At 46.8% G+C, this 27301-nt stretch overlaps 3 protein-coding genes across 4 annotated transcripts; 1 reads left to right on the forward strand and 2 right to left on the reverse strand.

The window, feature by feature from the left end:
* The first annotated feature begins 1912 nt into the window (after positions 1–1912).
* LOC127297652 (folylpolyglutamate synthase) lies at positions 1913–6645 on the forward strand. 2 transcript variants are annotated; one of them, XM_051327966.2, is made up of 16 exons: positions 1913–2131; positions 2223–2368; positions 2472–2537; positions 2781–2890; positions 2997–3057; positions 3207–3290; positions 3678–3734; positions 4168–4228; positions 4317–4363; positions 4488–4565; positions 4689–4853; positions 4929–5177; positions 5288–5366; positions 5551–5706; positions 5821–5930; positions 6202–6645. In XM_051327966.2, exons 1-16 carry the CDS (start codon positions 1990–1992, stop codon positions 6259–6261), a joined length of 1671 nt encoding a protein of 556 aa, XP_051183926.1. In that variant the 5' UTR covers positions 1913–1989; the 3' UTR covers positions 6262–6645. The 2 variants fall into 2 exon arrangements, with proteins under 2 accessions (XP_051183926.1, XP_051183927.1); XM_051327967.2 differs by having other exon boundaries at positions 1913–2127.
* Positions 6646–7097: 452 nt separating this feature from the next.
* Positions 7098–9099, reverse strand: LOC127349337 (uncharacterized). Its single transcript, XM_071818384.1, has 3 exons — positions 8020–9099; positions 7497–7688; positions 7098–7418 (listed from the first exon to the last, which is right to left on the reverse strand). The coding sequence occupies exons 1-3, from the start codon at positions 9097–9099 to the stop codon at positions 7098–7100; spliced, it is 1593 nt and encodes a 530-aa protein (XP_071674485.1).
* Positions 9100–10736: 1637 nt separating this feature from the next.
* LOC127297651 (altered inheritance rate of mitochondria protein 25-like) lies at positions 10737–26937 on the reverse strand. The gene is made up of 11 exons (XM_051327965.2): positions 26270–26937; positions 25903–25989; positions 25712–25759; positions 25562–25606; positions 12182–12247; positions 12039–12095; positions 11859–11920; positions 11645–11765; positions 11398–11475; positions 11155–11261; positions 10737–11018 (listed from the first exon to the last, which is right to left on the reverse strand). Exons 1-11 carry the CDS (start codon positions 26780–26782, stop codon positions 10991–10993), a joined length of 1212 nt encoding a protein of 403 aa, XP_051183925.1. The 5' UTR covers positions 26783–26937; the 3' UTR covers positions 10737–10990.
* Between the last annotated feature and the right edge of the window lie 364 nt (positions 26938–27301).

Below are 27301 nucleotides of genomic sequence, written 5' to 3' on the forward strand. Positions count from 1 at the left end.
GTGTCATCCCATCATGGGTCTTGATCTGAACAGAACCAATGCCAACAATGCCGCACTGGTTGTCATTCCCCACACGCACAAAATCTCCACTCTGCACAGATTCATAAGAACTGAACCAATCTTTGTTACAACAAATATGAAACGAACATGCAGTATCAAGAATCCATTCATCATCACGTGAAACACATGCAGCCAAGACAGCTAAGCAATCTCCATCAGAACTATCACTACCAAAGAATAACAAAGAGCCTCACCCTTACCGGTGACAACGGCAGCCTTACCATTACCATCATTATTTTTCGGTTGGTAAGTTCCGTTCCTTTTCTCCTTGTTCTGCAGCTTCCAACAATCATCAATATTGTGGTTAGATTTTTTACAATACCTGCAGAACTTGTCACGTCCTTTGGACTTTGAGCGACCTCTGTCGCCCTTGCTCTTATCTCTGTTGTTGTGGTAGTAGTTGTCTCGCTGCTTAGGCCTGCCACGGACCTCTAATGCCTCCGCCTTGGAGGACGAACTTTCAGCCTGCACCATAGATTTCATTTTCTCCTTTTGTTGGAGAGCATCATAAACTTCCGCGAGAGTTAGTTTGTCGCGGCTCAATAATATGGTGTCACGAAAATTACTGAAATAATTAGGCAGCGAGCATAAAAGAAGAAGACCTAAATCCTCATCCTCATACTTAACTTCTATAGACTGCAAATCAGAAACAATCTCTTTCCAGGAAGATAGGTGATTCATTACCGAACCTCCCTCTTGCAACTTATGCGAGAACAGCTTCATCTTCACGTGCAATCTGCCCGTGAGATCCTTGGACAAACAGATCTCCTCTAGTTTGACCCATAAATCGGCAGTGGTTTTCTCCTGCAGCACTTCCTGCAGAATATTATTGGACAGATGGAGTTGAATCAACGATAAAGCCTTACGGTCTTTCCGCTTCTCCGCATCGGTCCAGGCATCCTTCGCTTTCTCGCCGAAAGCATCGATCGCTTCATCCAGATCTGAAGATTGGGCGAGAATCACCCTCATCTTCACTTGCCACAAAGCAAATCTCGTGGTGTAGTCCAGCTGCGGTAGATCGAACTTCAGTGACGACATCTCGCAAACCCTAGATCCAAAGAACACGGGCTCTGATACCACTTGTTATAATCGAGATGCACAATAAACGAAGAACGAAAAGTAAATCACTGCAGGGGACACGAGATTTTAACGTGGAAAACCCTTGCAACACACAAGGGAAAAAAAACACGGGCGCCAGCCAGCAAAACTTCACTATTTCGGTGGTGTTTACAAACGCCGTGGGTATACAATGATGCGATGAAACCCTAGCGGCGGCTTACAGGGAAAATATATAGACGGTGGCAACGATCCGTACTGCGGGGGGGGGGGGGGGGGGGGCCGCCCCCCCCCGGCATCCCTGTAGGGCCCGGTATATGGGCTAACTTCTGACTACGCTACGCTTCGGCCCGCGGGGGGGGGGGGGGGGGGCTGCCGCCCCCCGCAGGCATCCCTGTAGGGCACGGTATATGGGCTAACTTCTGACTACGCTACGCTTCGGCCCAAGCCTCCGGCGACGGGCCTCGCTCCGCTCGTCAGAAGTTAGCCTCCCTTTAGTATATGAATTTGGATCACAATATAACACATTCCTCACCGCCCGTGTCGCCATTCGGCATAAGGCGCCGCCGCCGCCGCTTCCATGGTTCCTGTCCGGCGTCTCCGCAGCATCCTGAAGCACATTCCACCTCCTGCGCCCGAAATACGTGTTCCCCTGTCGAAAGCGGTCCTCTATCTACGGTAGATCGAAGAGCAAACACTGGCCCACTCGTCAGCGAACTTACAGAGAGAGAGTCCACGGAGACAGACAAACTCTGACGACCGGTGGTGGTCATGCGGCATTGCGGCGCCCACCACGCCGGCACCACCACCACCACCTACCCTCCCACTACAAGTACAGGCAGCAGCCGCGCACGCCTCGGCCGCGCGCCGCCCATGCCCTGGCCTCACCCCCCTCTCGCCGCCGCCCACCTCCGCCGCCTCCTCGTTCTCCGCTCCTCGCCGCCCGCATCCCCCTGCCGCATCTTCTCTCGCGCCATGGCGTCCTCCTTCACCACCGCCGCCGCGCAGCAGGCAGGTACGCAAAAGACACACTTTTTGTAGTGGTAGGTGCTCGGTGGGCGATACTGACCGCTGCTACGCCGGGTTGGGATTGGGGGACGGAGCAGCCGGCGGTGTGGCGGCGGCGACGACGGCGAGGGCGGAGGAGTACGAGGAGGTGCTGGGGCGCCTCTCGTCGCTCATCTCGCAGAAGGTGCGGGCGCACACCGGCAACCGGGGCAACCAGTGGGAGCTCCTCGAGCGCTACATCCAGGTGCGTTGTCCCCTCCTTACCCTGCTCCGACCATCCCCGCTTCTGAATCCTGTTGGGATGTACTGTCTGATTCGGGCGGATTTGGCTGTGACGGTGCGAGCAGATTCTGGAGCTGGAGGAGCCCATCGCGCGGATGAAGGTGATCCATGTCGCGGGGACCAAAGGGAAGGTAAGATCACTAGCTATCCAAATCAGAAATTCAGAGAGTATCCGATGCTGCGTGGTTTCCTTCTATTCTGTGATGTAGCAACTTTATCAATCAGCAGTGGGGCACTAGTTTAATTAATGATTCGTGGCACTGAGATGTACATGTAATAGTTCACTGCTGTCGAGATGTAATGTAACCAATCACACAGCATCACCGGACCTTGTGATGTATTATATGACAGCGACATGGCTCGTTTTTGTGTAGGGTTCGACATGCACGTTCACGGAGTCGATCCTCCGATCTTGCGGTTTCCGCACTGGGCTCTTCACCTCGCCACATTTGATGGATGTCCGCGAAAGGTTCCGGCTAGATGGGTATTTCCCTTGACCACTGTTCTTGCTTTAATGTTCTTCTGGTGTCAATACGTTACAGGTTCCTTGCAATTACACTAACCTGGCTCCTAACTTGTGATGGAACCAGGGTGGATATTTCTGAAGAGAAGTTTTTGAAGTACTTCTGGTGGTGCTGGAATAAACTGCAGGTACATGTCCAACTCTATTCTTTTCCATATGGTGGTGCAACTCTTTGCTGGATGAATAGATCAACGATGAAACAAATCTATCTGGTATCTTCATGCTACTTTCATTGCAAAAAACTGATGGATGATGCGGCAAATGGGTTTATCTTCAGGAGAAGACTGATGATGATATTCCCATGCCACCCTATTTCAGGTTCATCGCTTTGCTAGCATTCAAGATATTTTCTGCTGAGCAGGTAAGATAGACAGCAAACACTCCATTCTACTTCCCCACTACTTGTTTTTAGTAGTTATTGCATATATATCTTGCCATGTAGGATTGAGCCATACAGTATACTCTTCACTCGTTTTACTTGCATAACATTCTCGCGTGATCTACTTCCCCACTACTTGTTTTTAGTAATTATTCCATCTATATCTTGCCATGTAGGATTGAACCATACAGTATACTCTTCACTCCTTTTACTTGCATAATATTCTCGCGTGATCGTGATTTGGAAAAACTTATTTGGAAATCTACTGTCGGATACATTCCATTCTGAGATTTCTAAATTAGTGACTTCCATGTGTGCATTTCTAGAACAATTATGTCTCAAATACCTCTATTTTCTCGGCTCAAACAGGTAGATGTTGCTCTTCTTGAGGTTGGCCTTGGAGGGAAATTTGATGCAACTAATGTGGTAAGTGATTCTACTTTCCAGTAATGTGTTTATTGCGTGCAAATAAGAATCTTGCACAATTTTGCAAGCCTCAGTTGTTTTATTGAATTTTGGTTGATCACTAGATAAGTAGATATGCTGCGTGGTAAAACAAGGAAGGATCTTTGAATATGCCATTTAAGTCTTTAAGACCTTGTTCTTCGTAGCCTGCATGCTAAGTTTCCAACCATCTTCGACCTCAATTGAATAGGGATATGCTGGGTCGCAGCACAAACTGCACTAGCAGTGCAGGATAGAATCACTTAGATCCATCTGTATTCGTGCTTTATTGAGTTTTTAGCACTTATTTAGCTTTGATTTTATTCCAAACCCATCTGTGCTCTGTCAGATTAATCTTGAACTACAAAAAAATATCTAAGAGCATGACGGTTGTATGCATTTGTATTTTCTACAGGTTAAAGAACCTGTAGTCTGTGGAATATCTTCTCTTGGATATGATCATATGGAAATTCTTGGTTAGTCATGGAATTGGCAATTGAAGTACCTCGTTTATCAGGAAATTTAGATTTGTGCTGCTATATTTGTTGTTTGGCTTGTGACCAGGAAATACTCTTGGGGAGATTGCTGGGGAGAAGGCTGGAATATTCAAGGTTAGATTATTAACTACTTTCCTCAAGGAGCTGTGCTCCAACATAGCAGTGTTAAATTATCTTCTTATTCTGTAGCCAGAATTCTTATCACGCTTGGTTTCTTTGTCACATCTGCTATTGACAGAAAGGAGTTCCAGCCTATACTGCTCCACAACCAGAAGAGGCAATGGTTTCTCTGAAAGAAAGAGCTTCAGAATTGGGTGTATGTTTTCTTATTTAATCTCTATTTCTTTTTTGGTTGCCACTGCTCCCTGCTTACTGTAATATTTGTAGCCATAATACTCCGGAATGAAGTTTTTGAATTAATACTCTGTCCTTTCTGAAGATTTCACTCCAAGTCGTTGATCCTTTGAAGCCACATCACTTAAAAGATCAACAGCTTGGACTGCAAGGTGAGCACCAGTATACAAATGCTGGCCTTGCAGTTGCATTAGCTAGTACATGGCTTGAGAAGCAGGGACACGTGGACAGAATGCCACTCAACTGTACTGTAAGTCTTGTTAAATAGTGTTGCTTTTCCCCAAAAAGATGGTACACTCATTTGTTCATCTATGATTGAATTCAGGATCCCTTACCAGATGAGTTCATTAAAGGACTTTCAACTGCTTCTTTGCAAGGCCGAGCACAAATTGTTCCAGATTCACAAGTAAATTCTGAAGAGGAGCCAAATTCTTCTTTAGTGTTCTATTTGGATGGGGCGCACAGTCCTGAAAGTATGGAAATATGTGCTAGGTGGTTTTCCAATGTTACCAAGGAGGACAAAAGAGTACCATCTTACATGGAGCAATCTCAGACTTCTGGCAAATCTCGCAAGGTATCTCTCACAGCCTGGCTAGTTATGATGCTTGAGTGGCCTTGCTTTTTCATTTACCATCTTAGTCTTTCCCCCCTTACACGAGTATTTTCTTTTGGGACATATTGCAGATTCTTCTGTTCAATTGCATGTCTGTGAGAGATCCTATGCGATTGCTTCCACATCTTCTGGATACTTCAACTCAAAATGGTAAGCTAAAACTCTTGTCATGGAAAATGTCCATGTGCATTCACTGACTGAAATTTTCTGCATGATATTGTGTTCTATTGGATCGGTTGAATTTACCAACAACTTGAGTTATATGCAAATTACTGCTTTATAAGTTCAACTTATTCCTATTCTTGATATGCTAATTGCTATTTCGTTTTTTCAGGGTTGCAGTTTGATCTGGCCCTATTTGTGCCAAACCAATCACAATACAACAAGCTTGGTTCTAATACATCAGCACCTGCAGAGCCTGAGGAAATCGATTTGTCATGGCAACTATCGCTCCAAACAGTTTGGGAGAAATTACTCCATGGTGATAAAGGTTATTATGAAGCTTTTAGATTTAGTCATTTATGCTGCTATAATACTTCGATGGTGTTTTCTTGTAGAAGCAAAGTATGCTTGGGCTGAAGGTGATATGTATTAAATGGTTCAGGTTTGAATAGCACGGATTCCAGCGAGACTAGCCTTGTTTTTGAATCACTTCCACTAGCAATCGAGTGGCTGAGGAAAAATGCCCGAGAAGATCCGTCAACTTCTTACCAGGTCAAAGCTTTTCTCAGGCTGTACCCTCTTTTTTTATACAGAGCATGCTAAGACGTAACTCATATGTAGTGTTTTACACATGAGTTTCTGATTCCAGTTTACCATATTACTGCTTCAGAATATGTTTGATTTTCTATCCTTTCAACATTTCATCACATTTATCTAGTTTTCTCTCTTTTACATGATTGGAAGATATGTGTCTTCTCCTTATGTTCGTAAGCTATTTTTCACACATGATGCTGATGTGTTTGTGTCTGATATGTTGGCATAGGTCCTGGTTACCGGCTCCCTGCATCTCATCGGCGATATACTGAGGTTGCTCAAGAAGTGATGTTTTCTGGAAACACAACAGTCAGAAGTTCACACTGAAGTAGATGTACTGATTATGTGACCTCAAGCTGGGGCTCTTCACGATTTAGAGATGTTCCCAGGTCAACCACATGGTTAAAGCGATGCAGCGATTTTCATTCAAGGGCATGTGTTTCGGTGCAAATTGGACAGCGGGAATGAATGTGCTGCATTTATGTTCCATTTCTTTTTGTGAAAGAAGAGGAGCTTGTTGTATTTCGTTTCTTGTTTCGTGCTTTGTGGCCGTTGTTTGCCACTTTCTTCCTCGTGTACCCCTAGATAGTTGTTGAGCTTATAAGATATAACGCAACCAAAACATGAATAAGAGGACGTGGTCATCTAATAAAAAGTCTCATCCATTGGTCAACCCTTATACTCGCTGACCTTGTGATTGACGTCTGATGATGTAAACCAACAAGAATGATGAGACATCTCGGCTTCCATCCTCCTCCAGTACGATTCTTCCATGCCCGAGATCATGAAGATAAAAGAATTCACAGCAAGATAAAGAACTTACATGTTATTTTGAACACTTCAAAAAAATTAGCAGCAATACCAACCCAAAGAAGCATGGCAGGCAGTGCTCACACAGATTCAGAAGCCAAGCTCTCAAACCTTGACATGCTGCAGTTTTTTATCGCCAGCAGCAGTACCGGCCATGCAAGTACGAATGATTCAGAAAACAATATAACTTTCTCAATGTAATACCATAGATAATAGTTCGAATACATTAAGCATAACATGAGACCAAGTATACAGCTTGTATCTCCCTCATGAACTTTCCTCTTTTAGAAACAAACAAACCCCACATGAACCTAGTCACGCCTGAGGACCACTCCATTTTTCACCGGAGCTGAGATAGACAGAGCAATTGACAGAAGGGTACGCCAAACAAATATCGTGTATAGTCGTGGCCCAACCTTCAATCTCACTTTGTTCATTCGCATACGCCAACTTGATGTTCATTCTTGTAAGCACTGGCGCCCATCCAAATATCATTGTAAGAAAGTCAACCTCTAGATCTCTTCCTGTGAAGTCGTTGATTTCCACTTCTTCAAGGCGAGTTAAGGAGATATTTTGGTTCCTCCAATCCTTAGGCTCATCACAAAGACAGTTTCCAAGACATTTTGATTCTTCCATCTAGAACATGAAAAACATTACGATGTATTTCGAACAAGTATCGCACGTATAAGATATGTAAGCAAGATGGATAAATACCTGAAACCACTGCCGTAAGACAACCTTAAGCTTCCGTGTATTAGTGCGAATGTGGTGAATCTTAAGAAGACGTGCCACAAGTGCTCCAAAAACATGTCCCATCGTATTGAGATTTAGCTCAAGCACAGAAAAGTTGGTAACCAGAAGTTTCTCCACCTCATGTTCAAACTCCATCGCAACAGCCAAAGGATTCTACAAAACAGATATAATTATTTGGCATGATATATTCCATGCAAATTTGTCCATGGTGTGCTTAAGTTTAATTTGTCCAGATTGAAAATTATCACATAATAATAAATCGTACATAGGAAGATATATCCATGGATAGGACATGAACGCGGGGGAATTGGGAGCATATGCCTTCCTCATCGTTGTTGAGCAAACTATATTTGTGTGTGTAGCACTCTCTCGTCTGTAACCGCAGGCTCTGGAGACACCAAAAACCAAAAATGAGAGGCATCCATGCATACGTGCGCCACCACGAGACGTTCTCCACCATTGGCGCAGATATGGAAACACCGACGTTAGTCTTGCCATGGACATTGAGCCTCAGTTTCTTAAGTAGTGGAGTGACGATGTGGATGCTCCGACATTCCGTGTCTCTGACATTAAGACCAAGATCCTCGAGCGACACCGAGTGGACCATGACGTTGCTTGCATATGTATCTATTTTTGCATTGAGCACGCGGAGGCGCGGACAATGAGTGATCATTGCGACAAGATCGATGATGGTGCAACCTTTGAGGTCCAGCGTCTCGAGCGCCGAGAACTCGCCAGGCATCAGCTGTGTGAAACGGAGGCTGTAGAAGTCCATCTCGATAGATGTGGTGCGGTGGAAGCAGAGCAGGTCGGCATCAAGACGTACGTAGAACTGGCTAGTGAAGAGGAGCTCCCGAGGATAGAGCCTAGCCGCGACACGGAGAAGGGCGGCAAACTGCGCGCCATCAACACTGCTCTTGATTTCCATACCGAGGCGGGAGACCGTGAGGCCGAGCGCGGCTTGCGACTCGAGTCTGGTGAGCTCCGGCTCAAGAGAGCCGGGATTGACACCTCGGAAGGTGACCCCGAGCACGCGCAGCCGAGGGCAGCAGTTCAGAAAGGCGCCGATGTCGACAATGTTGCCAGAGATGGACAGCTTCTCGAGCATGGGCAGCTCGCCCCCGGGGGTCGGCATGATGGTGAGGCTTCTCGTGTCCACCTCGATTGAGGTGGCGCGGTGGAAGCAAGGCAGTACCATGGTGACACGACGGCCTCGCTTAACCACGTGATACTCCTCCGGGAGGACGAAGACGATGTCCTCCGGCGAGAGCCGCGCGGCGGAGCGCAGCAATGACTTTGCATAGGCGTCGTCGAGTTTGCCCTCCACCGATGGCATGAGACGGATTTCGAGGAGGGATACAGCGGTGCGACGAGGGATGCGGGCGAGCGCCGATTTGATCTTGCGTGCCGGGGCGTCGCGGAAGGTGAGTCCGGGGAGACGAGCCCAGAGACCACGCCACCGGCGCGAGAGCAGGCCGGTGCGCGCGGCGGCGCTGGCCGGCGCAGGGCAGGTGTACAAGAACCTGGAGGAGCATGTCGTCAGGGAGGGCGCTGATCCGATCATCACCGTATGGATCTCCATAATGTTGCGGCGGCGGCCTGAGCTTGAGGCGCTGTCTTGGTCGCGGTTCCATGGACGACGAAGATGAGGAGTACACGGACTACGGAGTACCCCGTGCAATTTATTTTCTTTGAGAGAAGAACCCCGAGCAAGCCCGTCATCACGGCCCATGATAGAGTCTACAGTTCATAGCAAAATAAAAGAACATCGTGTTGGGCTGTTGGGGCAGATTAACACGGTATGTCGCGTCGTATCGCGGGAACACGATCTTGGCGGATGCACTAGTAAACAAGAGCTAAGTAGCTAAGTCAATGATGTAATGATGTAGTGTACTTCTACCTCGGAAATTCAATTTGGCTCCCGGGTGCGTATGCTCCCTTTACCAAAAAATCATATTTTGAAATGTTAAAAAATTTAGATAAAAATTTCTACATGTACATCTCCATAATGTATGTGCATTCTCCAAGTTTCACGAAAAACCAATATTTTTTATGGTCTATGTAAAAAGGAGAAACTTTATCTTGTGAAAAGCATTATTTTTAGCACTAAATTTTATCTTTTTTACACACGTCACATGATAAGTCGATTTGTTATGAAACGACTTTGTGAACGCATAGCACGTGAAGATGTACATACGAATATTTTGTTTCAATTTTTTAAAATTTAAAATATACATAAGATGCATTTCAAAATATAGGGAGCATATCCACCCATGTTCCAATGTGTCTTATTTTTGTTCAGAGATGAATGTATCTAGATGTATTTTAGTTAGAGATGCATCCGTATGTAATCTCTCCAATTTTAATTCATATTACTTGATGCTAATATAGTTGTATCTAGACAAATTTTAGTTGGAGATATATTCATCTTAGAAAAAGTTAAAACACCTATTTTTATACGGAGAGAGTATTATTTTTAGAAAGTCAAACTAAGTTTTTATCAAAAAATCATTAACATGCAAAATACAAAATCAATATTATTAGATAGATAATGAATATGTTTTCGTATAGTATCTACGAAAAGCTTATATTTATTGATAGATTCTTTCTAGAAAATTGGTCAAATTTTACTTGGTTTGAAACAAATAGTACTGTATATAGTCTATATTACTCAAATGATCAAAGACCGACTGTAAGTAACTTAAATGAACAGATCATGTATACTTGCCAAGGTGCTTATGCAACAGCGATGGATGTAGGGAGAATCCTGGCTTCTTGGACCAGTGCATCCACAACCTCCCAAGTAGAAACTCCAGAAGCCGTGTCTAAAGATCAAATGGTCCAAGTTTCTGAAGAAGAATAAATAGCAACTGAATATGGCAGATGATCCAATTGTCCAAGTTTCTGAACAAGACTAAATAGCAATTGAACATGGCAGAAAATCAAACGCAATTTTGGTCAGTAACCTGACAAACAGCAGTGGTGTACCCAGAATCATACTCAGACGAAAGTCGATGTATCAACAACAGCTTTCCTTCCAAATTGAAACTGTGCATCAAAGTCTCGGACTCGACACTGTCTCCCCTAAACTGAAACTTGTGCTCCGGCCTGTCACCTCTCTCAAGTACCCGTTCCTTAACAGTTCACAAGCACACACACAAGTTGTGCAAGCGCAACTCCCAAGCCATATCCCACTACTGATTCAATTCATCGTAGCACGTGGGATTCACCATTACATCAAACTAAATGGTGGAGTTAGAAAAACAGTGTCAAGCCAGCAGAGTTGTTGGATGAAAGAGCTAACTTCTCTAGCAACCTCTGCCTTAGGAGTTCCATACGAAGGGAACAACTAAATATGGTTAGGCGCAAAAAAGAGGATGGAGCACTTTTCATGCTTTTGCAATGACCTCAACAATAAACGCCAACAGTAGCAGGCCTGTTCAGAAATCAATTCATCATTCGCCGAAGATGGAACGAAGTCCCCTGAAACAAGCAAGCAGGCGATTCAGTCATTTCTTCTATAGCAGTCGCAGGTGATAAACACTTAAGCTACATATGAGTACTCTGTAGAATGTAACTTGAGTGATCAATTTTGAATCTAGGGAGGGAGAATGCATACCAGCCCAATCTCCTAGTGAAATAATCATGGTCTAGGGACACTGCAAGAGCGAGAGTGACAGCCCTTTCAGGTAAAGGCAGCGCGGTAAAAGTATGAACTTTATCCGCCTGAAAGAACCGATGAGATTTGAGTTTCAATTTTAAGATTAGCTTACTGAGAAGTTAAGGTGGGCATGTAATATAACACAGGCACAAAATCATTCAGGTAGAAGCTTCTAATCTATTATCGCATGGGAACACTTACATCTTCAGGATCAATAAAACTCCAGCTATTACCAACACTGCCAAAGGAAATTGTATACTGACCAGCATCCGTGAAGACCTGCGGTAAGCATAAAACCAAAGTTAAGCTCACCAGTACTGGAAATCCCAATCTTACTACATCAACAAGAAACAAAACATGAATTCTGGGAAGACATGGAATGAAAATCATGTCCATCATATAACTTTGATGCATGTCATGCATCTCCTCTTGCTCAAAAGGACCCTACCTGCCAACCAATTCCCCTCGCCTCGCGTTGAATCTTGGCTACTACATTCTCATTCTCGTCAACCAAGGTAAAGGTCCAGCTCCAAAATCCAGGATTTTCCACCATAGCAAATTGCCTATTCCTGATAGCAAATTAAACTGTCAGATATTATAACAAGACTGACAACCAAAATAATTGACTAACTCAAAGATATAAGGGAAGAGGACCACGTCACCCTAAGTACAAGTCATAAATTCTACGCCAAAGATGCCAACGGCTGTGGACTACACCTATCTCCTGGCCAGAAACAAATCATAATATTTAATCAGAATCATTCCTGTATGTTCATATGATAATAGGATACTATTCCCATCAAGATATGATAAAACAATCGAAGTCAAAAATATCTTCGTACCTTACCATCCATTTCTGCATAAATGGAGCTGCTGATCCACCAAAAAGGACGGCGAACCTAAATAAAAAAACATTAAGCTTAATCTAATACTATAACTGTGTGTATTCACAACGGAATACAACAATGGCCTGCTGAGATCATACCGTGAATATCTCTTTACCCTTGTGATCAATAAATTCTGCAATGAATGGCCGTCTCGACCTAAGTAGCTGAAACATCAGGAAGAAGTATATGTTATAAGGTAATCATCTCCACCAAGAGAACAATGAATAAATAAACAAGAAAGATATAGCACAGGAAAAGGAGAAGATATAGCACAGGACTCTTTCTCATACCTGCTATCATACAGTGCCATATACAATAAATTATTAGCATCGTAATTTGAAGCTATACCTCAATCAAGACACATAACCAAATAATTTTTAAATTGTTACCAAATGAATATGGCAGATTCAATTGACAAGTGCACCGTAAAGAGAACACTAAGAAACAATATGTACATACCGAAGAGGATATAATTCGTATCATCATGGGACATGGATATACTACCAACTACTTCCTCCACTAGAGTTTTGAAAAACTAGACGTTCAGAACATGATTTCAGATACAAACGTGAGATTGATTAGGGGGTTTGTTTATCACCCTGGCCATATTAACTAAAATTCATTGGACTTATAACACAAACCATCAATGCACCCTAGTGCCGTAGCAGTAGGACTTCTTTCTAATTGTTTTTCAGAACATGCACCAAAGTGCATGTCATTTGTATTAAGAGAAAGAAGCGATAGATTTATCTCTGATTAAATGCATAAATGGCTCAAGTGCTTGTCCTTGCATGTTTACTCACTTCGCTGTTTTTTCTCTATCTGTCAACCATTTCTCATGAGGTTTCATATTTTTCCTTGTGAATGAATAATATTAATTTCTTGATTATGTATAGTTATATGTTCATGTTCGGCTCACCAGGATCACTAGTGGAAAACAGGCCTTTTGATCCGGGTGGTTAGGGCCTTTTGTCGCGGGCGGCCAGCCGCGACAAGCAAGGCGCGATAAAAGGGTGGCCTTTTATCCCGGGTCACTTACGACCCGCGACATAAGGTCCACCACGTGGCAGCCGCGGGGCGCGCAGGGCACAGGCCCTTTTGTCGCGGGCGGTATTACCACCCGCGACAAAAGGCCTTCTACGTGGCGCGCGCACAACGCTTCTGCTTTAGGGTTTGAGGGGTGCAGCACCCCTCCCCCCCCCGCCACCGACCGCCTGTTATTTCATTTTTTTCGTTCGAAAATAAAAGTTGCATATATTTGTACGCTACTAGAAGTTGTACACATTCATTCATTATATATATATATAGATCGATCAAACAAATATTGGAAGCAGAAGTCGATTCCCCTTACACATATTCGTAGGTTCCCTACATATATACATGGAGCTCACGATCGACAAACGGTACTAACGACCGTCTATTTGGAGGTAGAACAACTATCTGGACTAAACAAGCCTTTGTTGTTTATTACTTCTCTAACCAAAAGTCCCGCCACTTCCTCCGCGATTCCTAGTGCGTGTTCCTTTGGTTGGAGTCTGTCCCGCATGAAGTCGACCTATATACGAAAATGAGATGAGTATGACTATATCAGTCTTGATAACGAAATATTGATGATAATAAATAAAGTTGTGAATGTTATTGCTTACGTCGAATTTATTTCTGTTCTGCTTCTCAGTGGTTAACATGCGAATGGACTCGCAAACGTAGTATCCACATAGATTCGTCCCTTGTGGCTGCCGGGGCACGCTACAGGAGTAAATGTTAGCTTCTTTGCAAAGGTAATGTCCTTATGAACATTCTTCAAAGCTTGCCAAGCCCTGCCAGTGCAAAAGAATGATTGAATGAGTGGATAATTAATTGATATCTCACGAAAGATAAAGCGCGGCGATGAAGGAAATTACACTTGGAGCAACTTCTGCAAGTCCTGGAACCCGTCCAGGCCTCTACTCAGTGGGTCTCTTACTTCAACTATTCCCTTATCAGGTTGAATGTCTAGTAGAATCCAGTGGAAGCTGCACATGTTATGCATATATACGTCAGGAATTACACTTAACATCGAGTAAGAAAAATTGAATGTGCATAAAAGATCATTAAGACTCTCACTCGTAGTTGTAAGGAAACAATATTGAATCACGTAAATATTGCTGCCCCAAAAACCTTAGTAGGTTTCCCCCGTTTCTTCGCGTTTATGCTTCACCGTTTCAACATGTATTTTATCCGGGTCAACAAACCCAACATTGATAATATTATTACTTTTGCACTCACCGATCTTCACCTGCAAAAGAGAACCCATAAGATATAATGAGTATATATATGCAATGAAAACGAACATGAACTGAATGAAAATGAACTTATATGTAGTTAACAACTTACAAGCAATAGCAACTCATGAGAGATTTGTCGAGGGCTTCTAGATTGAATAACTGCCAGAGTTCATTCATCTCAATATGGATCTCCTCGTTTCGGTAGTAATATTCCCATGGTATACTCGCCACGATGTACATTTTTTCTCCTTGCATGCATCAAGGTACCACTGATGCAAATTCCGCATATGTGTTGGCGGTGTATGCAGCGGCTCTCGCTGACCAAGTCTTCCCCGTAGACAAATGTAGGAGCTATATCAGCAGTGGGTAGTGCAGCATCTGCGGCACCAAACAATTCGTCCACGGTAACTCCACATTGAGCCGCTAGAGTTGCAGCTTCTTCCATATTGTCTGGACCACCATGTTCCTCGTACACCTTGGGAACATTAAACACTTTGAGTGGTGGGATCGATTGTTTGGGCTGAGCACCGAGGAGGGGAACTTCCTTTCTCTTTTTGCCTTTTGTCGTTTGCTTGGCCTTGAGGGGTGCACTTGTTGAACTTGACCTTTTCTCATCTGCACTTCTAGCTGATGATTTGCTCGTGCCAGCAATGTCCTTCTCCTTAGCCTTTTCATCCTTCTTTTGGTCAATAACCTTCGCAAGAGTGCGTGTATAGTCATCCTTCTTCTCGTGTAACTCATACTGCGATGGTGTGTTCAGAAAACTAGTAGCATATTCTATTTGCTTCTCTGTGTATGGCTCGCGCTGGAGGTTTTGGCTTATGGAAATGATCATAGTTGTGTTTCGCAACAGCGGCCGCATTTTCCTCGACAGTAAGATCCCAAGGACGGGGGGGAGGAACCTTTGGTACTTTTGGGAGGGGCGACCTCTTGGGGACAGGACTCTTGAAACGCTTCCGGCTGGGTGCATTCCGAGTCTTAGTGGGCGGAGGCGGCGGCGCTGGAGATGGAGATGGAGTACCGATGTCGTGGTCGACGTCGTACCCACGGGGTGATGGTGTCGACATGTGATCAGTAGGAGGAGGTGATGGTGGCCTGCGATCACCTGGAGGAGGTGATGGTGACCCGCCGGGACGACCGGTACTAGGTGCTACCCAGCCCGGCAGCCTCGATGTTCTTCTTTTCCCGCAGAATGATTTCTCCCAAAGACCTCTCTCGAGTGTAAGCCCCCATCACCTCCAGGGATATGGAGCTCCAATGTCTCCCATCATGGGACAACCGAATCCACCCCGACACGAGCATAGCCAGCTGGAATCGGATTGCCATGCCATGTTGCCGGCTCACCTTCAGGTCCAAATGCCGGTAAGACATAGCCGACCGCCACCTTAACAGAAACCTTCCTGAACACCTCATGGAGATCACAAGGTGTTGTCTCCTTGATTCCATCCAAGGGGTCGCCAGGACCGGCATCTATCATCATCCGTGTAGGAGGGGCCTCCGAGTCGGCCACGCTGCTGTCTCGTCGCTGAGATATTTCAGCGGTATTATCTGGCGGGCGCTGTCCTTTTAGTTCATTTATCTCCCGCTGCTGCTGCTGAAGCTCCCGCTGCTGCTGGTCAAGTCGGCGTTGGAACTCGGCCATCCGGTCATTCTGCACCTCCAGCTGGCGTTGTTTAGCTCTCGCTCGGCTTCTATAAGTCTCCGCGTCGGCCGGAAACCCAAGCGACCACGGAACACTAGGGCCGAAGCCTCTTGTTCGCCCTCCCTTCTCAGGATTACCGAGGACAAGCGTCAGCAAGTCTTTCTCTCTATCGGGAGCAAACTTTAGTTTTCCCGCCTTTATATCTGTCGTCACTTCAATCCATTTTTGCCTGGGTACCCTAACCCTGGTGTCACTTTCAACAATGTTCCCTGTCTTCATGTCATACTCACAGCCATGCGCGAGGAACCAATTTCGAGCCCTTATGTCCCATCCTTCTCGCGTGGGTTCTGGAGTGATCCCGTTCAGCTCCATCTCAGCCTCTTGTGCATCCCACTTAGGCATGGCTCTTCCGTAGCCCCCTCGCCCCGTATGATGGTGATATTTCTTCTCGCTTGCATTCTTCTTGTTTTTCACGACAAAGTTCACAGCCTCCTCCGATTCTTTGTACCTCACAAATTCTTCCTGCTTATGCTCCTTCTTCGCTAGGTAGTTCTCGAATACGGGAGGCTTCTTGTCTGTCTTATAATTTTTCCATAACCGGTTCTACTCCGCCCGGAAAAGTTCGCCCATCTTCTTAAGAGCCCATTTCTTCACTAGCTCTCGCTGCTTAGCATTCTCGCACTCCGATCCCAAATCCGGCAAAGTGAAATGTGCCATGAGGTCTCCGAAAAGTGTGTCCTTGTACCTATCGGCAACCTGATTTTCGGACACATTCTTCTGTCTTGTTCCATTCTCCGACAAAGCTGATCGGGACACGATCTCTAACCACAACTCCGCACTGATTTTTGAACTTCACTCCGACATTCTCGGTGCCACCGGTTGGCCTTCCAGGTGATATAACTTCAATTGTGAAGTGGTCTTTCTTGGTCAACTTCTTTGCCGGGCCTCGTTTCTCTATCTTATCTTCGGAGGCCTAAGAGAATACATATAGAATTGCATTAATGCCTCTATACTAATGCCTCAATACATATGTACATATAGAATTCCATTAATACCTCGTCACCGGAGCTGCCGTCGCTTCTCCGTCACCGGAGCCGTCGGCTTCTCCGTCACCGGAGCCGTCGGCTTCTCCATGACCGGAGCCGTCGGGTTCTCCATGACCGGAGCCGTCGGCTTCTCCATCACCGGAGCCGGCTCGGTCGGCTTCTGTACCATCGCGGATCATGTCCTCGAATATGTCTTACAGATCCAAGTCCCGTTCGAATTGATCCATTGTTTCTGCAAAAGAATTAAATCGATAAGTAAATGTTCAAACACAAACCAAACCCTAACCCTAATCAAACACAAACCAAACCCTAACCCTAATCGGCGACACGTGTTTGCGAGAGGGAGAGGGGTGTCGGCGACGCGTGTTTGCGAGAGGGAGAGGGTCTCGGCGGCGCGTGTTTGCGAGAGGGAGAGGGGTGTCGGCGCGTGTTTGCGAGATGGAGAGTGCGCGTGTTTGCGAGAGGGAGAGGGGTGTCGGCGCGTGTTTGCGAGCGGGAGAGGGCGCGTGTTTGCGAGAGGGGGAGGGTGTCGGCGACGGGTTTTTGCGAGGGGGGAGGGAGTCGACGTCAGTTGTTTTAGAGAGGGGTCTCGGCGGGTGTTTGCGAGAGGGGTGTGTTTGCGAGAGGGGTGTGTCGGCGGGTGTTTGCGAGAGGGGTGTGTCGGCGGCCGATCCGAATTTGAACTAACTAATCAAATTTAAACTACAAATTTGAACTAACTAATTACATTTAACAAAAATAAACTAACTAATTACAACAAAATACTTACAAAATTTAAACTACAAATTTGAACTAACTAATTACAACAAAAATAAACTAACTAATTACAACAAAATACTTACAAAAATGAACTAACTAATTACATACTAAAATGTCTATATACAAAAATGAACTAACTAATTACATACTAATTATCTAACTAATAACTAATTACTAAAATGTCTATATACAAAAATGAACTAACTAATTACATACTAATTATCTAACTAATAACTAATTACTAAAATGTCTATATACAAAAATAAACTAACTAATAACTAATTACAAAAATGAACTAACTAATTATACAAATTATCTAACTAAGAAAAAAATTAAAAAAAAGAGGGCCGGTCGGGCGCCACCGGCGCTCACAAGACATGGCCGGCGGCTTGTACTGCGGAGGGGGCGCGTGGCGCGCGCGGCGGGGCCGGCACGGGCATTGTGGCGGCGGCGGCGGGCGCGGGGCACGGCGGCAATCGACGGCGCGGCGGCCGCGCGGCGGCAATCGACGGCGGCAGAGGGCGCGGGCGGCAGAGGGCACGCGCGGCAGAGGGAGCTCGAGGAGGCCTACGGCGGCGACGGCGCGGGCAGAGGAGATCGACGGCGGCGACGGCGCTGGCAGATCGACGGCGGCACGGCAAAATCCGGCAGCTGGCGGCGTGAATTTCGCTAAGTGTTGGCCTCCGTGTGTCGCGGGTGGGGCTCCGCCCGCGGGGTTAGGTATTTATACCTAACCCCTTTTGTCGCGGGTGGTGGCACGACCCGTGATAAAAGGCCCCCTTTTATCACGGGTCGTGCCACCACCCGCGACAAAGGGGGTCCTTTATCGCGGGCCGTGGCTCGACCCGCGACAAAAGGGGGTGGGAGGGGGAGGCGGCCGATCCGCGTGAAGCGCATCCAACGGCTCCAGGCCGTTGGATTCAAACGGCCTGGAGCCGTTGGATGCGCTTCACGCGGATCAGGCCTGCAACAGTTTTTGTGTTTCTGTTTTTTTCTGTTTTTTGTTTTTCTGTTTTTTTTTAATAAAAACTATTATTTCAATAACTTTTAAATGGTAACTCAAAAAGAAAAGTTTTATATATGAAAATTGATCAGAAAAATCCAATGAACATGAATATGATATCCATATAACTATTTGCATCTCGCATCATATCCACTCGTGTCGCGTCCCCGTGCCACGTGTCGCCACCTCTTCCACGTGCCTCGCCCCGCCGACGCCGGGCGTGCGACGTGTAGCCACCGCTGCCACGTGCCTCACCCCGCCGACGCCGGCGTGCGACGTGTAGCCACCGCTAACACGTGCCATGCCCCGCGTGCGCTATATAGAGCGACGAGTGCGGGCGCAACCACACGTCGCCACCGCCTCCGCTCATTCATCTCCGGGATGCCTCCATGTCGACGAGGGGCGTCCGGTTTCCGTGGCGTTCGAGTGCATCCGAGCGGTAGGTTCACCGCCGTGATACGAGCCGCGGGCTTCCGCCTCACCCTCGGCACGTACAACACGCCGGAGGAGGCGGCGCGCGCCACGACGCGCGGCGGCGTGGCGCTTTCGGCGGCCAGGGCACGACATCAACTTTCCGGATGTTGAATCGCTAGAGGAGGCGGAGTTCCTCGCGCCACCGCCGTGCCTCGTCACCGACGAGGACCGTCGCCGCATCGCCAGTGTGCAGCGCAGGATCGCCATCGCCGAGCGCGACGAGCAGCTGATGCGCCAAAGGAGGGCGCGGTCCCGCGACGCGTTCTTTGCTAACCTTAGGGCACAACGCAGGTCCAACAGGCGCAACCGTCGGGCCGTCGCCGCCTTCGAGCTCGAGAACTCGAATACAACTTGGACCGAAAACGACCCTCGGTGGGATGACCTTTGGACGGAGACAACCTCCGACGACGAGTAGAGACTAGACTAGTAATTTATCTATTTTATTGTAATTTCAATAAAGTCGTTGTCGGTTCTATTAGTTTAAATTTAGTTTATAAAGTCGTTGTCGGTTGTTTTTGTTCAATAAAGTGGTTGACACGAAATTTATTACGATTGAACTGAAATTAAAGTACAGTAGCTCAACCGAAAAATAAGATACATGGCTAGATTCGAATGTTGGAGCCATTCAATCATAGTCGTGCCTAGTCCTATACACGTCGCCACTGTAGTCATCAAAGTCGCCGACGTCATCGTCGCTAGCATCGGGGTCGCGGTTGTCGAACCTCGGCGGATGACCACGCGTGGGCTGGGATTGAGGGTAGCGCAGGCGGGGGCCACGATAGGCCAGGACGCTCTGGAGAGTCCGGCCGCGCCACCACATCCGACGGCCGGCCTCGTTGAAGTTCGAAGCGAGGCGGGCCGTCCTCCTCGGCCCTGGCAACCGCCCTCTCACGCCGATTGATGAAGAAGCTGTCCCAAGTCGGGCTGTAGTCGGGATGCCACTGGGGATTCCTCCGCTGCTCAGGCGTGAGCTCGAAATAGTAGTGGTTCGTGATGGCCATCTCGCGTGGCACACCTACAGGGATAGGAGGGACCGGTACGCCTCCGACGCTCAGCAACCAGCCGGTCGGGACGCGGTAGCCGGCGGGCAGGTAGTTCGAGGCGCAAAGCGCCTCCGCCTCCCGGGTGTTAGACATACGATGGAAGCCATGGGAGAGAGTGATGAGGTTTGCAGATATGAGAGTCCAAGCCTACATATATATAGTGGAAAATGGCGGGAATGCGGGAAGAAAATAGGCGGGAACGAAGTGGCGCGCGAAACTTTCATCCCGGGTGGAGGCTCAAACCGCGACAAAAGACTGGGGGAGGCTTATCTAGGAGGGCCTTTTGTCACGGTTGGTGGCTGCAACCGCGACTAAAGATGTCGGCAGGATAATAAGGATGTGTCGGTAACCTTTTGTCACGGTTGGTGGCTGCAACCGCGACTAAAGCTGTCGGCAGGATAAGGATGTGTCGGTAACCTTTGTCACGGTTGGTGGCTGCAACCGCGACTAAAGGTGTCGGCAGGATAAGGACGCGTGGGTGGACGCACCGCTCGATGAGATAAAGCATGTAGCGCACGACGGCTGTCGAAGTAATAATACATAGTAGAAGCGTTGCAGTGCCAATAAAAGTAGCATCGATACGCCTTGCCAAGCAGATCAACAAGCCAAGCACGCTTTAATCTTCATTATTACATAAATGTAGAGATTGTCTTGGGAACTATATATGAAGAATACATTATTACATCGCCATCTAGTGTTGTGATCTTCACGCCGTAGCCATGGAGAATCTTCATCATTTAGCAAGATGCTTGGGTCAATTTTCACCGTGAAGGGCGGAATTTCTTTAAACTTATTATAATCTTCTCGACATGTCTGTCTTGTCATCCACTCCCACGATGTTTCTTTTCCCGAAAGAACTATGTGGCGCTTTTGGCTCCTCGATTGATGTATTCTTTTGTTGATTTCTTTTTCTTGATTTGCTAGACATGTCCTTCACGTAGAAAACTTGAGCCACCTCGCTGGCTAGGACAAAAGGCTCGTCTGTGTACGCAAGATTGTTGGGATCCACTGTTATCATACCGTACTTATCGTCAATATGTATAGCGCTGAGCTTCACCCATTTGCACCGAAACAAAGGGACCTTAAAAGTGGGACCATAGTCAAGTTCCCATATCTCCTCTATGTATCCATAATATGTGGTGGTCTGCCCATTCTCGTCTCTGTTGCATCGAAGCGGACACCGCTGTTTTGGTTGGTGCTCTTCTTATCTTGGTCGATCGTGTAAAATGTATTCCCATTTATCTCGTACCCTTGGAATGTACATATGTTTGAAGATGGTAACCTGGCCAACAAGTACAGCTGCTCCACCGCAGATGGGTCATTAATGAGATGTCTTTGCAACCAACCGCCGAAGGTATTCATGTGTTGACGTGTAATCAAGGACTCGGGCTGGCCCGGGTTTATTTCTCGTAAAACATTCTTATGTTTCTCGATGTACGGAGCCACCAAGCTGGAATTGTATAGAACTGTGTAGTGCGCTTGATTGAAAGAAATCTTGTCCCTCCACACCGTTGCTTTCCTTCCTAGTGTGCCTTTTCCAGTCAGCCTCCCCTCATACCGAGATTCAGGAACACCAATCGGCTTAAGGTCAGGAAGAAAGTCAACACAAAACTCAATGACCTCCTCAGTTCCGTAGCCCTTTGAGATACTTCCTTCCGGCCTAGCTCGGTTATGAACATATTTCTTTAAGACTCCCATGAACCTCTCGAAGGGGAACATATACTGTATAAATACAGACCGAGAATTCTAATCTCTTCAACTAGGTGAACGAGGAGGTGCGTCATAATATTGAAGAAGGATGGTGGGAACAACAACTCGAAGCCGACAAGACATTGGACCACATCTTCCCGTAATCCCGACAAAGTTTCGGATCCATTACCTTCGAGAAATTGCGTTCAGGAATGCACATATCTTCACAATGGCTAGTCGAACATTTTCTCGGTAGAAGTCCCCTCAATGCAATCGGAAGCAATTGTGTCATAAGCACGTGATAGCTCATGGGACTTCGTGTTCTGGAATTTTTTCTCCTTCATATTTACTATCCCCTTTATATTCGACGAGAAACCAGACGGAACCTTGATACTGAATAGGGCTTCAAAAAGATCTCCTTCTCTTGTTTGGTAAGAGCATAGCCGGCAGGCCCTACAAACTGCCCCCGGATGATTGCCGTTTCGTCCTTTATGAAGTTCCTGGTCCTCCCGTGCTTCGTTGTATCTTTTGTCTTTGCATACACGCGCATTAAACCTTGAATATTCTCACAAAGATTATTGTTCAGGTGCATCACGTCGATTGCAGAGCGGACTTCCAGACTTTCCAATATTCTAGCTCCCGTAAAATAGATTTCTTCTTCCACATGGGCGCGTGTCCGTCATCGTCTTTCAGAACAGGTCGACTGCCTGGACCCTTTCCAAAGATAACATTTAAATCCTTGACCATGTCAAATATATCAGCACCACTACGGGGGACAGGCTTCGGACGGCGGTCTGCCTCGCCATCGAAATGCTTGCCTTTTTTCCTTAAGGGATGCTTGCGCGGAAGGAAACGACGATTGAACGGGTACACAACTTTTCTGCTTTTTCCCAAATATTTACTTTCAGCCTCATCTAAACAGTGAGTGCATGCATTGTATCCTTTGTCTGTCTGTCCTGAAATGTTACCGAGAGCAGGCCAATCATTGATGGTTACGAATAGCAACGCTCGTAGGTCAAATTCTTGCTCCGTGTGCTCATCCCACACACGTACACCTGGTTTGGCCCACAACTCCAAAAGTTCATCGACTAATGGCCTTAGGTACACATCAATGTCGTGTCTGGTTGCTTTGGGCCTTGGATAAGCACCGGCATCATAATGAACTTCCGCTTCATGCACAACCAAGGAGGAAGGTTGTAGATACATAGAGTCACGGGCCAGGTGCCGTGATCGCAGCTCTGCTCCCCAAAAGGATTCATGCCATCTCGTACTTAGACCAAAGTATAAGTTCCTTGCCTCACCGCAAAATCCGGAAACTCTCTCCCGATGTTTCTCCACCGCCGACCATCAGCGGGGTGCCTCAACATCGCGTCTTTCTTACGTTCTTCCATGTGCCATCGCAACAACTTGGCATGCTCTTTGTTTCGAACAAACGTTTCAACCGTGGTATTATTGGAGCATACCACATCACCTTCGCAGAACCCTCTTCCGGGTGGCTCGCCCTCAACATCACCAGGGTCATCTTTTCGATCTTATACCGCAATGCACCACATATCGGGCATTTATTCAAATTCTCGTACTTCTCACCGCGGTAGAGGATACAGTCATTAATGCATGCATGTATCTTACGCACATCTAATCCTAGAGGGCAGACAAGCTTCTTTGCTTCATATGTACCGACGGGCAATTCATTATTTCTTGGAAACAGCTTCTTCTTTAATATTATCATCAATTTCTCAAATCCCGAGTCAGTCACACCGACCTCTGCCTTCCATTTCAGCAATTCCAATATGCTACCCAGCTTTCTATGCCCATCTTCACAACCTGGGTACAACAATTTGTGGTGGTCCTCTAACATCTTGTCGAACTGCAACCTCTCCTTATCCGTGTCACAGTCTCTTCTTGCATCAGAAATGGCCCGACGAAGATCATCATCAACAGGATCATCTCGATGCCTGTTCTTCACCTCCTTCTTCTTCATTGTCGTCCATTGCGGTATCAAAGCATTCAGAGAACATAGATCGATAATACTTCTCATCATTATCTTCTTCCTCATCGCCGTCTTCCATCATAACCCCTTCTTCTCCGTGCTTGGTCCAAACATTATAACTGGACATGAACCCAAACCGAAGCAGGTGGCTCTTAATATCTCTTGAGCAAGAGTAATCCTTCTCGTTCTTACATTTTAGACATGGACAGCACATAAAACCTTGCTTCGACTTGTTGGCCTCGGCCACAAGCAAGAAAGAATTCACGCCCTCTCTGAAAGCGGGAGCACATCGGTTACCGTACATCCATGGATGACTCATCTGCATCATAAGCACAATTATATATGTATCAGATGCAATCACCTTGCTAAAATTAGTATTGTACGGACTATGCATATATATATAGTCAAGAAAATAGTTGCTAACCTTTTTGGATCAAAAAGAGGAGAAATCTTATCAAATAAACCAAGTGGCATCCCTCTCACAAGCATTCCATCAAACACCTCTTGTGCACATGTAGAAAAAATGAGCTAGCATACACCCCCACCTCCACCCCCACGTAAAAATGGTGGGGGGGGGGGGGGCGGGCTGATTCTATATATAGGGCGGGGACATTTTGTCGCGGGCCGTATTACGACCCGCGACAAAAGGGGTGGCCACGTCGCTCCTACCCCTTTTGTCGCGGGTCGTAATACGGCCCGCGACAAAAGGCCGCGACAAAAGCCTCCGCGCGCTCCACATGGTTTCGGGGCGACGTGGCCAGGCCATTTGTCGCGGGTGCAGGCGCGCCCGCGACAAAAGGCTCCCACGGAAGCCCTGTTTTCCACTAGTGGATGTTTAACTTAAGTTGCCATGACGTTTTTTTTGGCACACATCACAATCCTTCCACTTGCTCATGTTTGGCACAACTAGTTGCTCAGTCGTTGTGATACATATAACATATGGCTACATAATTGAGAAGTGCTAAAACCAGTTTGTGCTAAGAGTCTCCTTAGAACATGGAAACTGAGAATTGTTGCTTCAACTTCCATACATGCAAGAAGTAGGTACACGGGCAATTGTGGCCAAATTGCTAACTCGTGGTGACAAATGTTCATGGATTTTACCCAAAAACCTTCAACATGAGGATTTTAAGTACTTTGGGAGTAGATTAGATTTTCAAAAGTTTATGCCATACCACAGTTTCTAATTTCATGATTACATAAAGTTAGCTGTTCATGTTTGGCTCGCCAGAATGTTTAAGTTGCCAAAACTTTTTGCTGGCATGCATCACAAACCTTCCACTTGCTCATGTTTGGTACAACTAGTTGGTCGGTCATTGTGATACGTATAACATATGTGATACGTATAACATATGAATCCACATTTGAGAAATGCTAAAATGAGTCAGTGATCGTGTAGTAGTAAACATGAAACCGTGTCATGAGACCCATGTTGGGGACGGCCTTAATGTGTCAAGAGTGCTCTTGAGAAGAGGGTAGTGAGAATCATCAGTGCTTTAATTTCCATACATGCAAGAACTATACATACAAATTAATTCAGGGCCAACTGGACACCGGCAAAAACATACCTGCCTAAGGATGAAGTTGCTTTTCTCTCGAATAAGACCAACAGGCTGGCATTGGAAGGAGAAACAAGCAGCCAATGGTTACAACCTAGAAGGCTGAAGCGAAAAGAGCAAAAGATAATACAGGAATCGAACTTGGAAAGAGACGCTCACAGTTTTTCTGCGAGGAGTGCGTGGATCCTTTATGATGTATCTAGTCTCCTGAAGTTCAAATGACAATAGTGATGGCTGAGTAAGTTGGGTGAGAAAACAAGGATACGGAAAGCAGAACTTGGGGAATTCTCTTGGGCTATGCTACGTATGTGCAGTTCCAATGCCAAACATGCTACAAATAATGCTATCACCTGCTGGAACCGAAACATGATATTTGCCCATTGTGCACGCCTGGTGATGATCAGATTCGCCCTTGAGAGTAGAGGCTGCAGTTTGTCCTAGAAATGCATGCAGATACAGAAGATTATTCCAAAAAAAGCTATAAATTTTACATATTTTTTATATAATGAAAACAGCTCCAGGGGGATGAAGTAGCAAACGTCAAGTAGCTAGGCTTGTCCACTATTTTCCCAACCAAAGGTTGTACATTTTACACTCTTGAGCCCTATCCAATTGTTGATTTTACCAGCATTTAATTTCCAGTAAAAGTTGTCAATTCCGAAAATTGAGCTGGCACCTGCGATGGACATAACGAGTTGCGGTCAGAGAGGTGCTTGCCTGAACGCGCGCGAGGTCTAGTTCTTCTCCATGCTGGTAGCTCGTCGACGCCGCTTTATCTTCCTTGCCGGCCGTCTGCAAAGACCTCAGGAACGAATCCCCCAGCACCTCCAACTTGGAGTTGACGAACGCGCGAGCAGCGTTAGCGAGACGAGCGAGCGAGACCCCCGCGCCACCGCTCTTGGAGACCGCGCGCCGCTTCCTCGGCTTCTTGTCAGCACCCCGCCGCCGCTTCTTGGGCTCCTCCTCGGATCGGACCACGGCGTCAGCAGCCGCGGGGCTCTTGGCCGCATCCGGGTGCTTCTTCAGCTCCTCGGACGGAACCACGGCCCTCCTCGTCCTCTTGGCCGCATCCGGCCGCCTCTTGGGCTCCTCGGACCGGACCACGGCCTCGGCAACCGCACCGACGCCCGGAACGCCGCCGCGCCCGCCGCTGGTGTGGCTGGTGGTGGTTCTCGCCGGTATCCTCCTGGCGGCGGCCGCGTGGGAGAGCAGCCGGGGTAGCCACCTCATAGGAGCGAGGGATGAAGGCGCGGGCTGGAGGCTGTAGAAGGTGGCAGGAACTGGAGGCTCAGCGGCGCCGGCGCCGCCGCCGCTAGGGTTTGGGACGGCGAGGGAGGGTGTTCCGGCGGCCCGCCCTTCCACCACTCTCTCACGTACTACTCAAGTTTAAGCATTGGTGATGGTAATTAAGATGCTGGCGCATGCGCTTCAAGATAAAGATCATCTGTGACTGAACAAGGTAACTCCTGTACCTCTCAAGATGTTGGGCTGTAGTAGTATAATGGGCTGAATCTGTCCTGCGCAAATGTGTGAATGGGCCGACAAGCCTGTGATGTAAAGGGTCCAGCCGTGGTACGAGCGGAACCATGAATGAAATGAACTGGCCGTGGACTTTTGAGAAGCACAGTTGCACGTGGGCTCTTACGAGCTTTAGCATCGGTAAGAAACCATGTGGCGCTAACGCTCTCGTGTCCAGTGGCTGAAGGAGGGTGACAAAAACACCCATTTTTCCATCAGAGGGCTAGTCGG

This window comes from Lolium perenne, chromosome 4 (assembly GCF_019359855.2).
Source record: "Lolium perenne isolate Kyuss_39 chromosome 4, Kyuss_2.0, whole genome shotgun sequence".
Taxonomy (NCBI): Eukaryota; Viridiplantae; Streptophyta; class Magnoliopsida; order Poales; family Poaceae; genus Lolium; species Lolium perenne.

What these genes read in the sequence shown, in the direction of transcription:
- LOC127349337 (XM_071818384.1), bottom strand. Translation starts at nt 9,099, where the DNA reads ATGATCGGATCAGCGCCCTCCCTGACGACATGCTCCTCCAGGTTCTTG. An exon ending in ATGTCCATGGCAAGACTAAC is followed by an intron (nt 7,689 to 8,019) that starts GTCGGTGTTTCC and finishes TCTGTTTTGTAG; the next exon opens with AATCCTTTGGCTGTTGCGAT. An exon ending in TCTTACGGCAGTGGTTTCAG is followed by an intron (nt 7,419 to 7,496) that starts GTATTTATCCAT and finishes TTCATGTTCTAG; the next exon opens with ATGGAAGAATCAAAATGTCT.
- LOC127297651 (XM_051327965.2), bottom strand. Translation starts at nt 26,782, where the DNA reads ATGAGGTGGCTACCCCGGCTGCTCTCCCACGCGGCCGCCGCCAGGAGG. An exon ending in GCAACTTCATCCTTAGGCAG is followed by an intron (nt 12,248 to 25,561) that starts GTATGTTTTTGC and finishes CTGATGTTTCAG; the next exon opens with CTACTTAGGTCGAGACGGCC. An exon ending in ATTTATGACTTGTACTTAGG is followed by an intron (nt 11,766 to 11,858) that starts GTGACGTGGTCC and finishes ATTTGCTATCAG; the next exon opens with GAATAGGCAATTTGCTATGG.
- LOC127297652 (XM_051327966.2), top strand. Translation starts at nt 1,990, where the DNA reads ATGCCCTGGCCTCACCCCCCTCTCGCCGCCGCCCACCTCCGCCGCCTC. An exon ending in AGATATTTTCTGCTGAGCAG is followed by an intron (nt 3,291 to 3,677) that starts GTAAGATAGACA and finishes CGGCTCAAACAG; the next exon opens with GTAGATGTTGCTCTTCTTGA. An exon ending in ATTACTCCATGGTGATAAAG is followed by an intron (nt 5,707 to 5,820) that starts GTTATTATGAAG and finishes TAAATGGTTCAG; the next exon opens with GTTTGAATAGCACGGATTCC.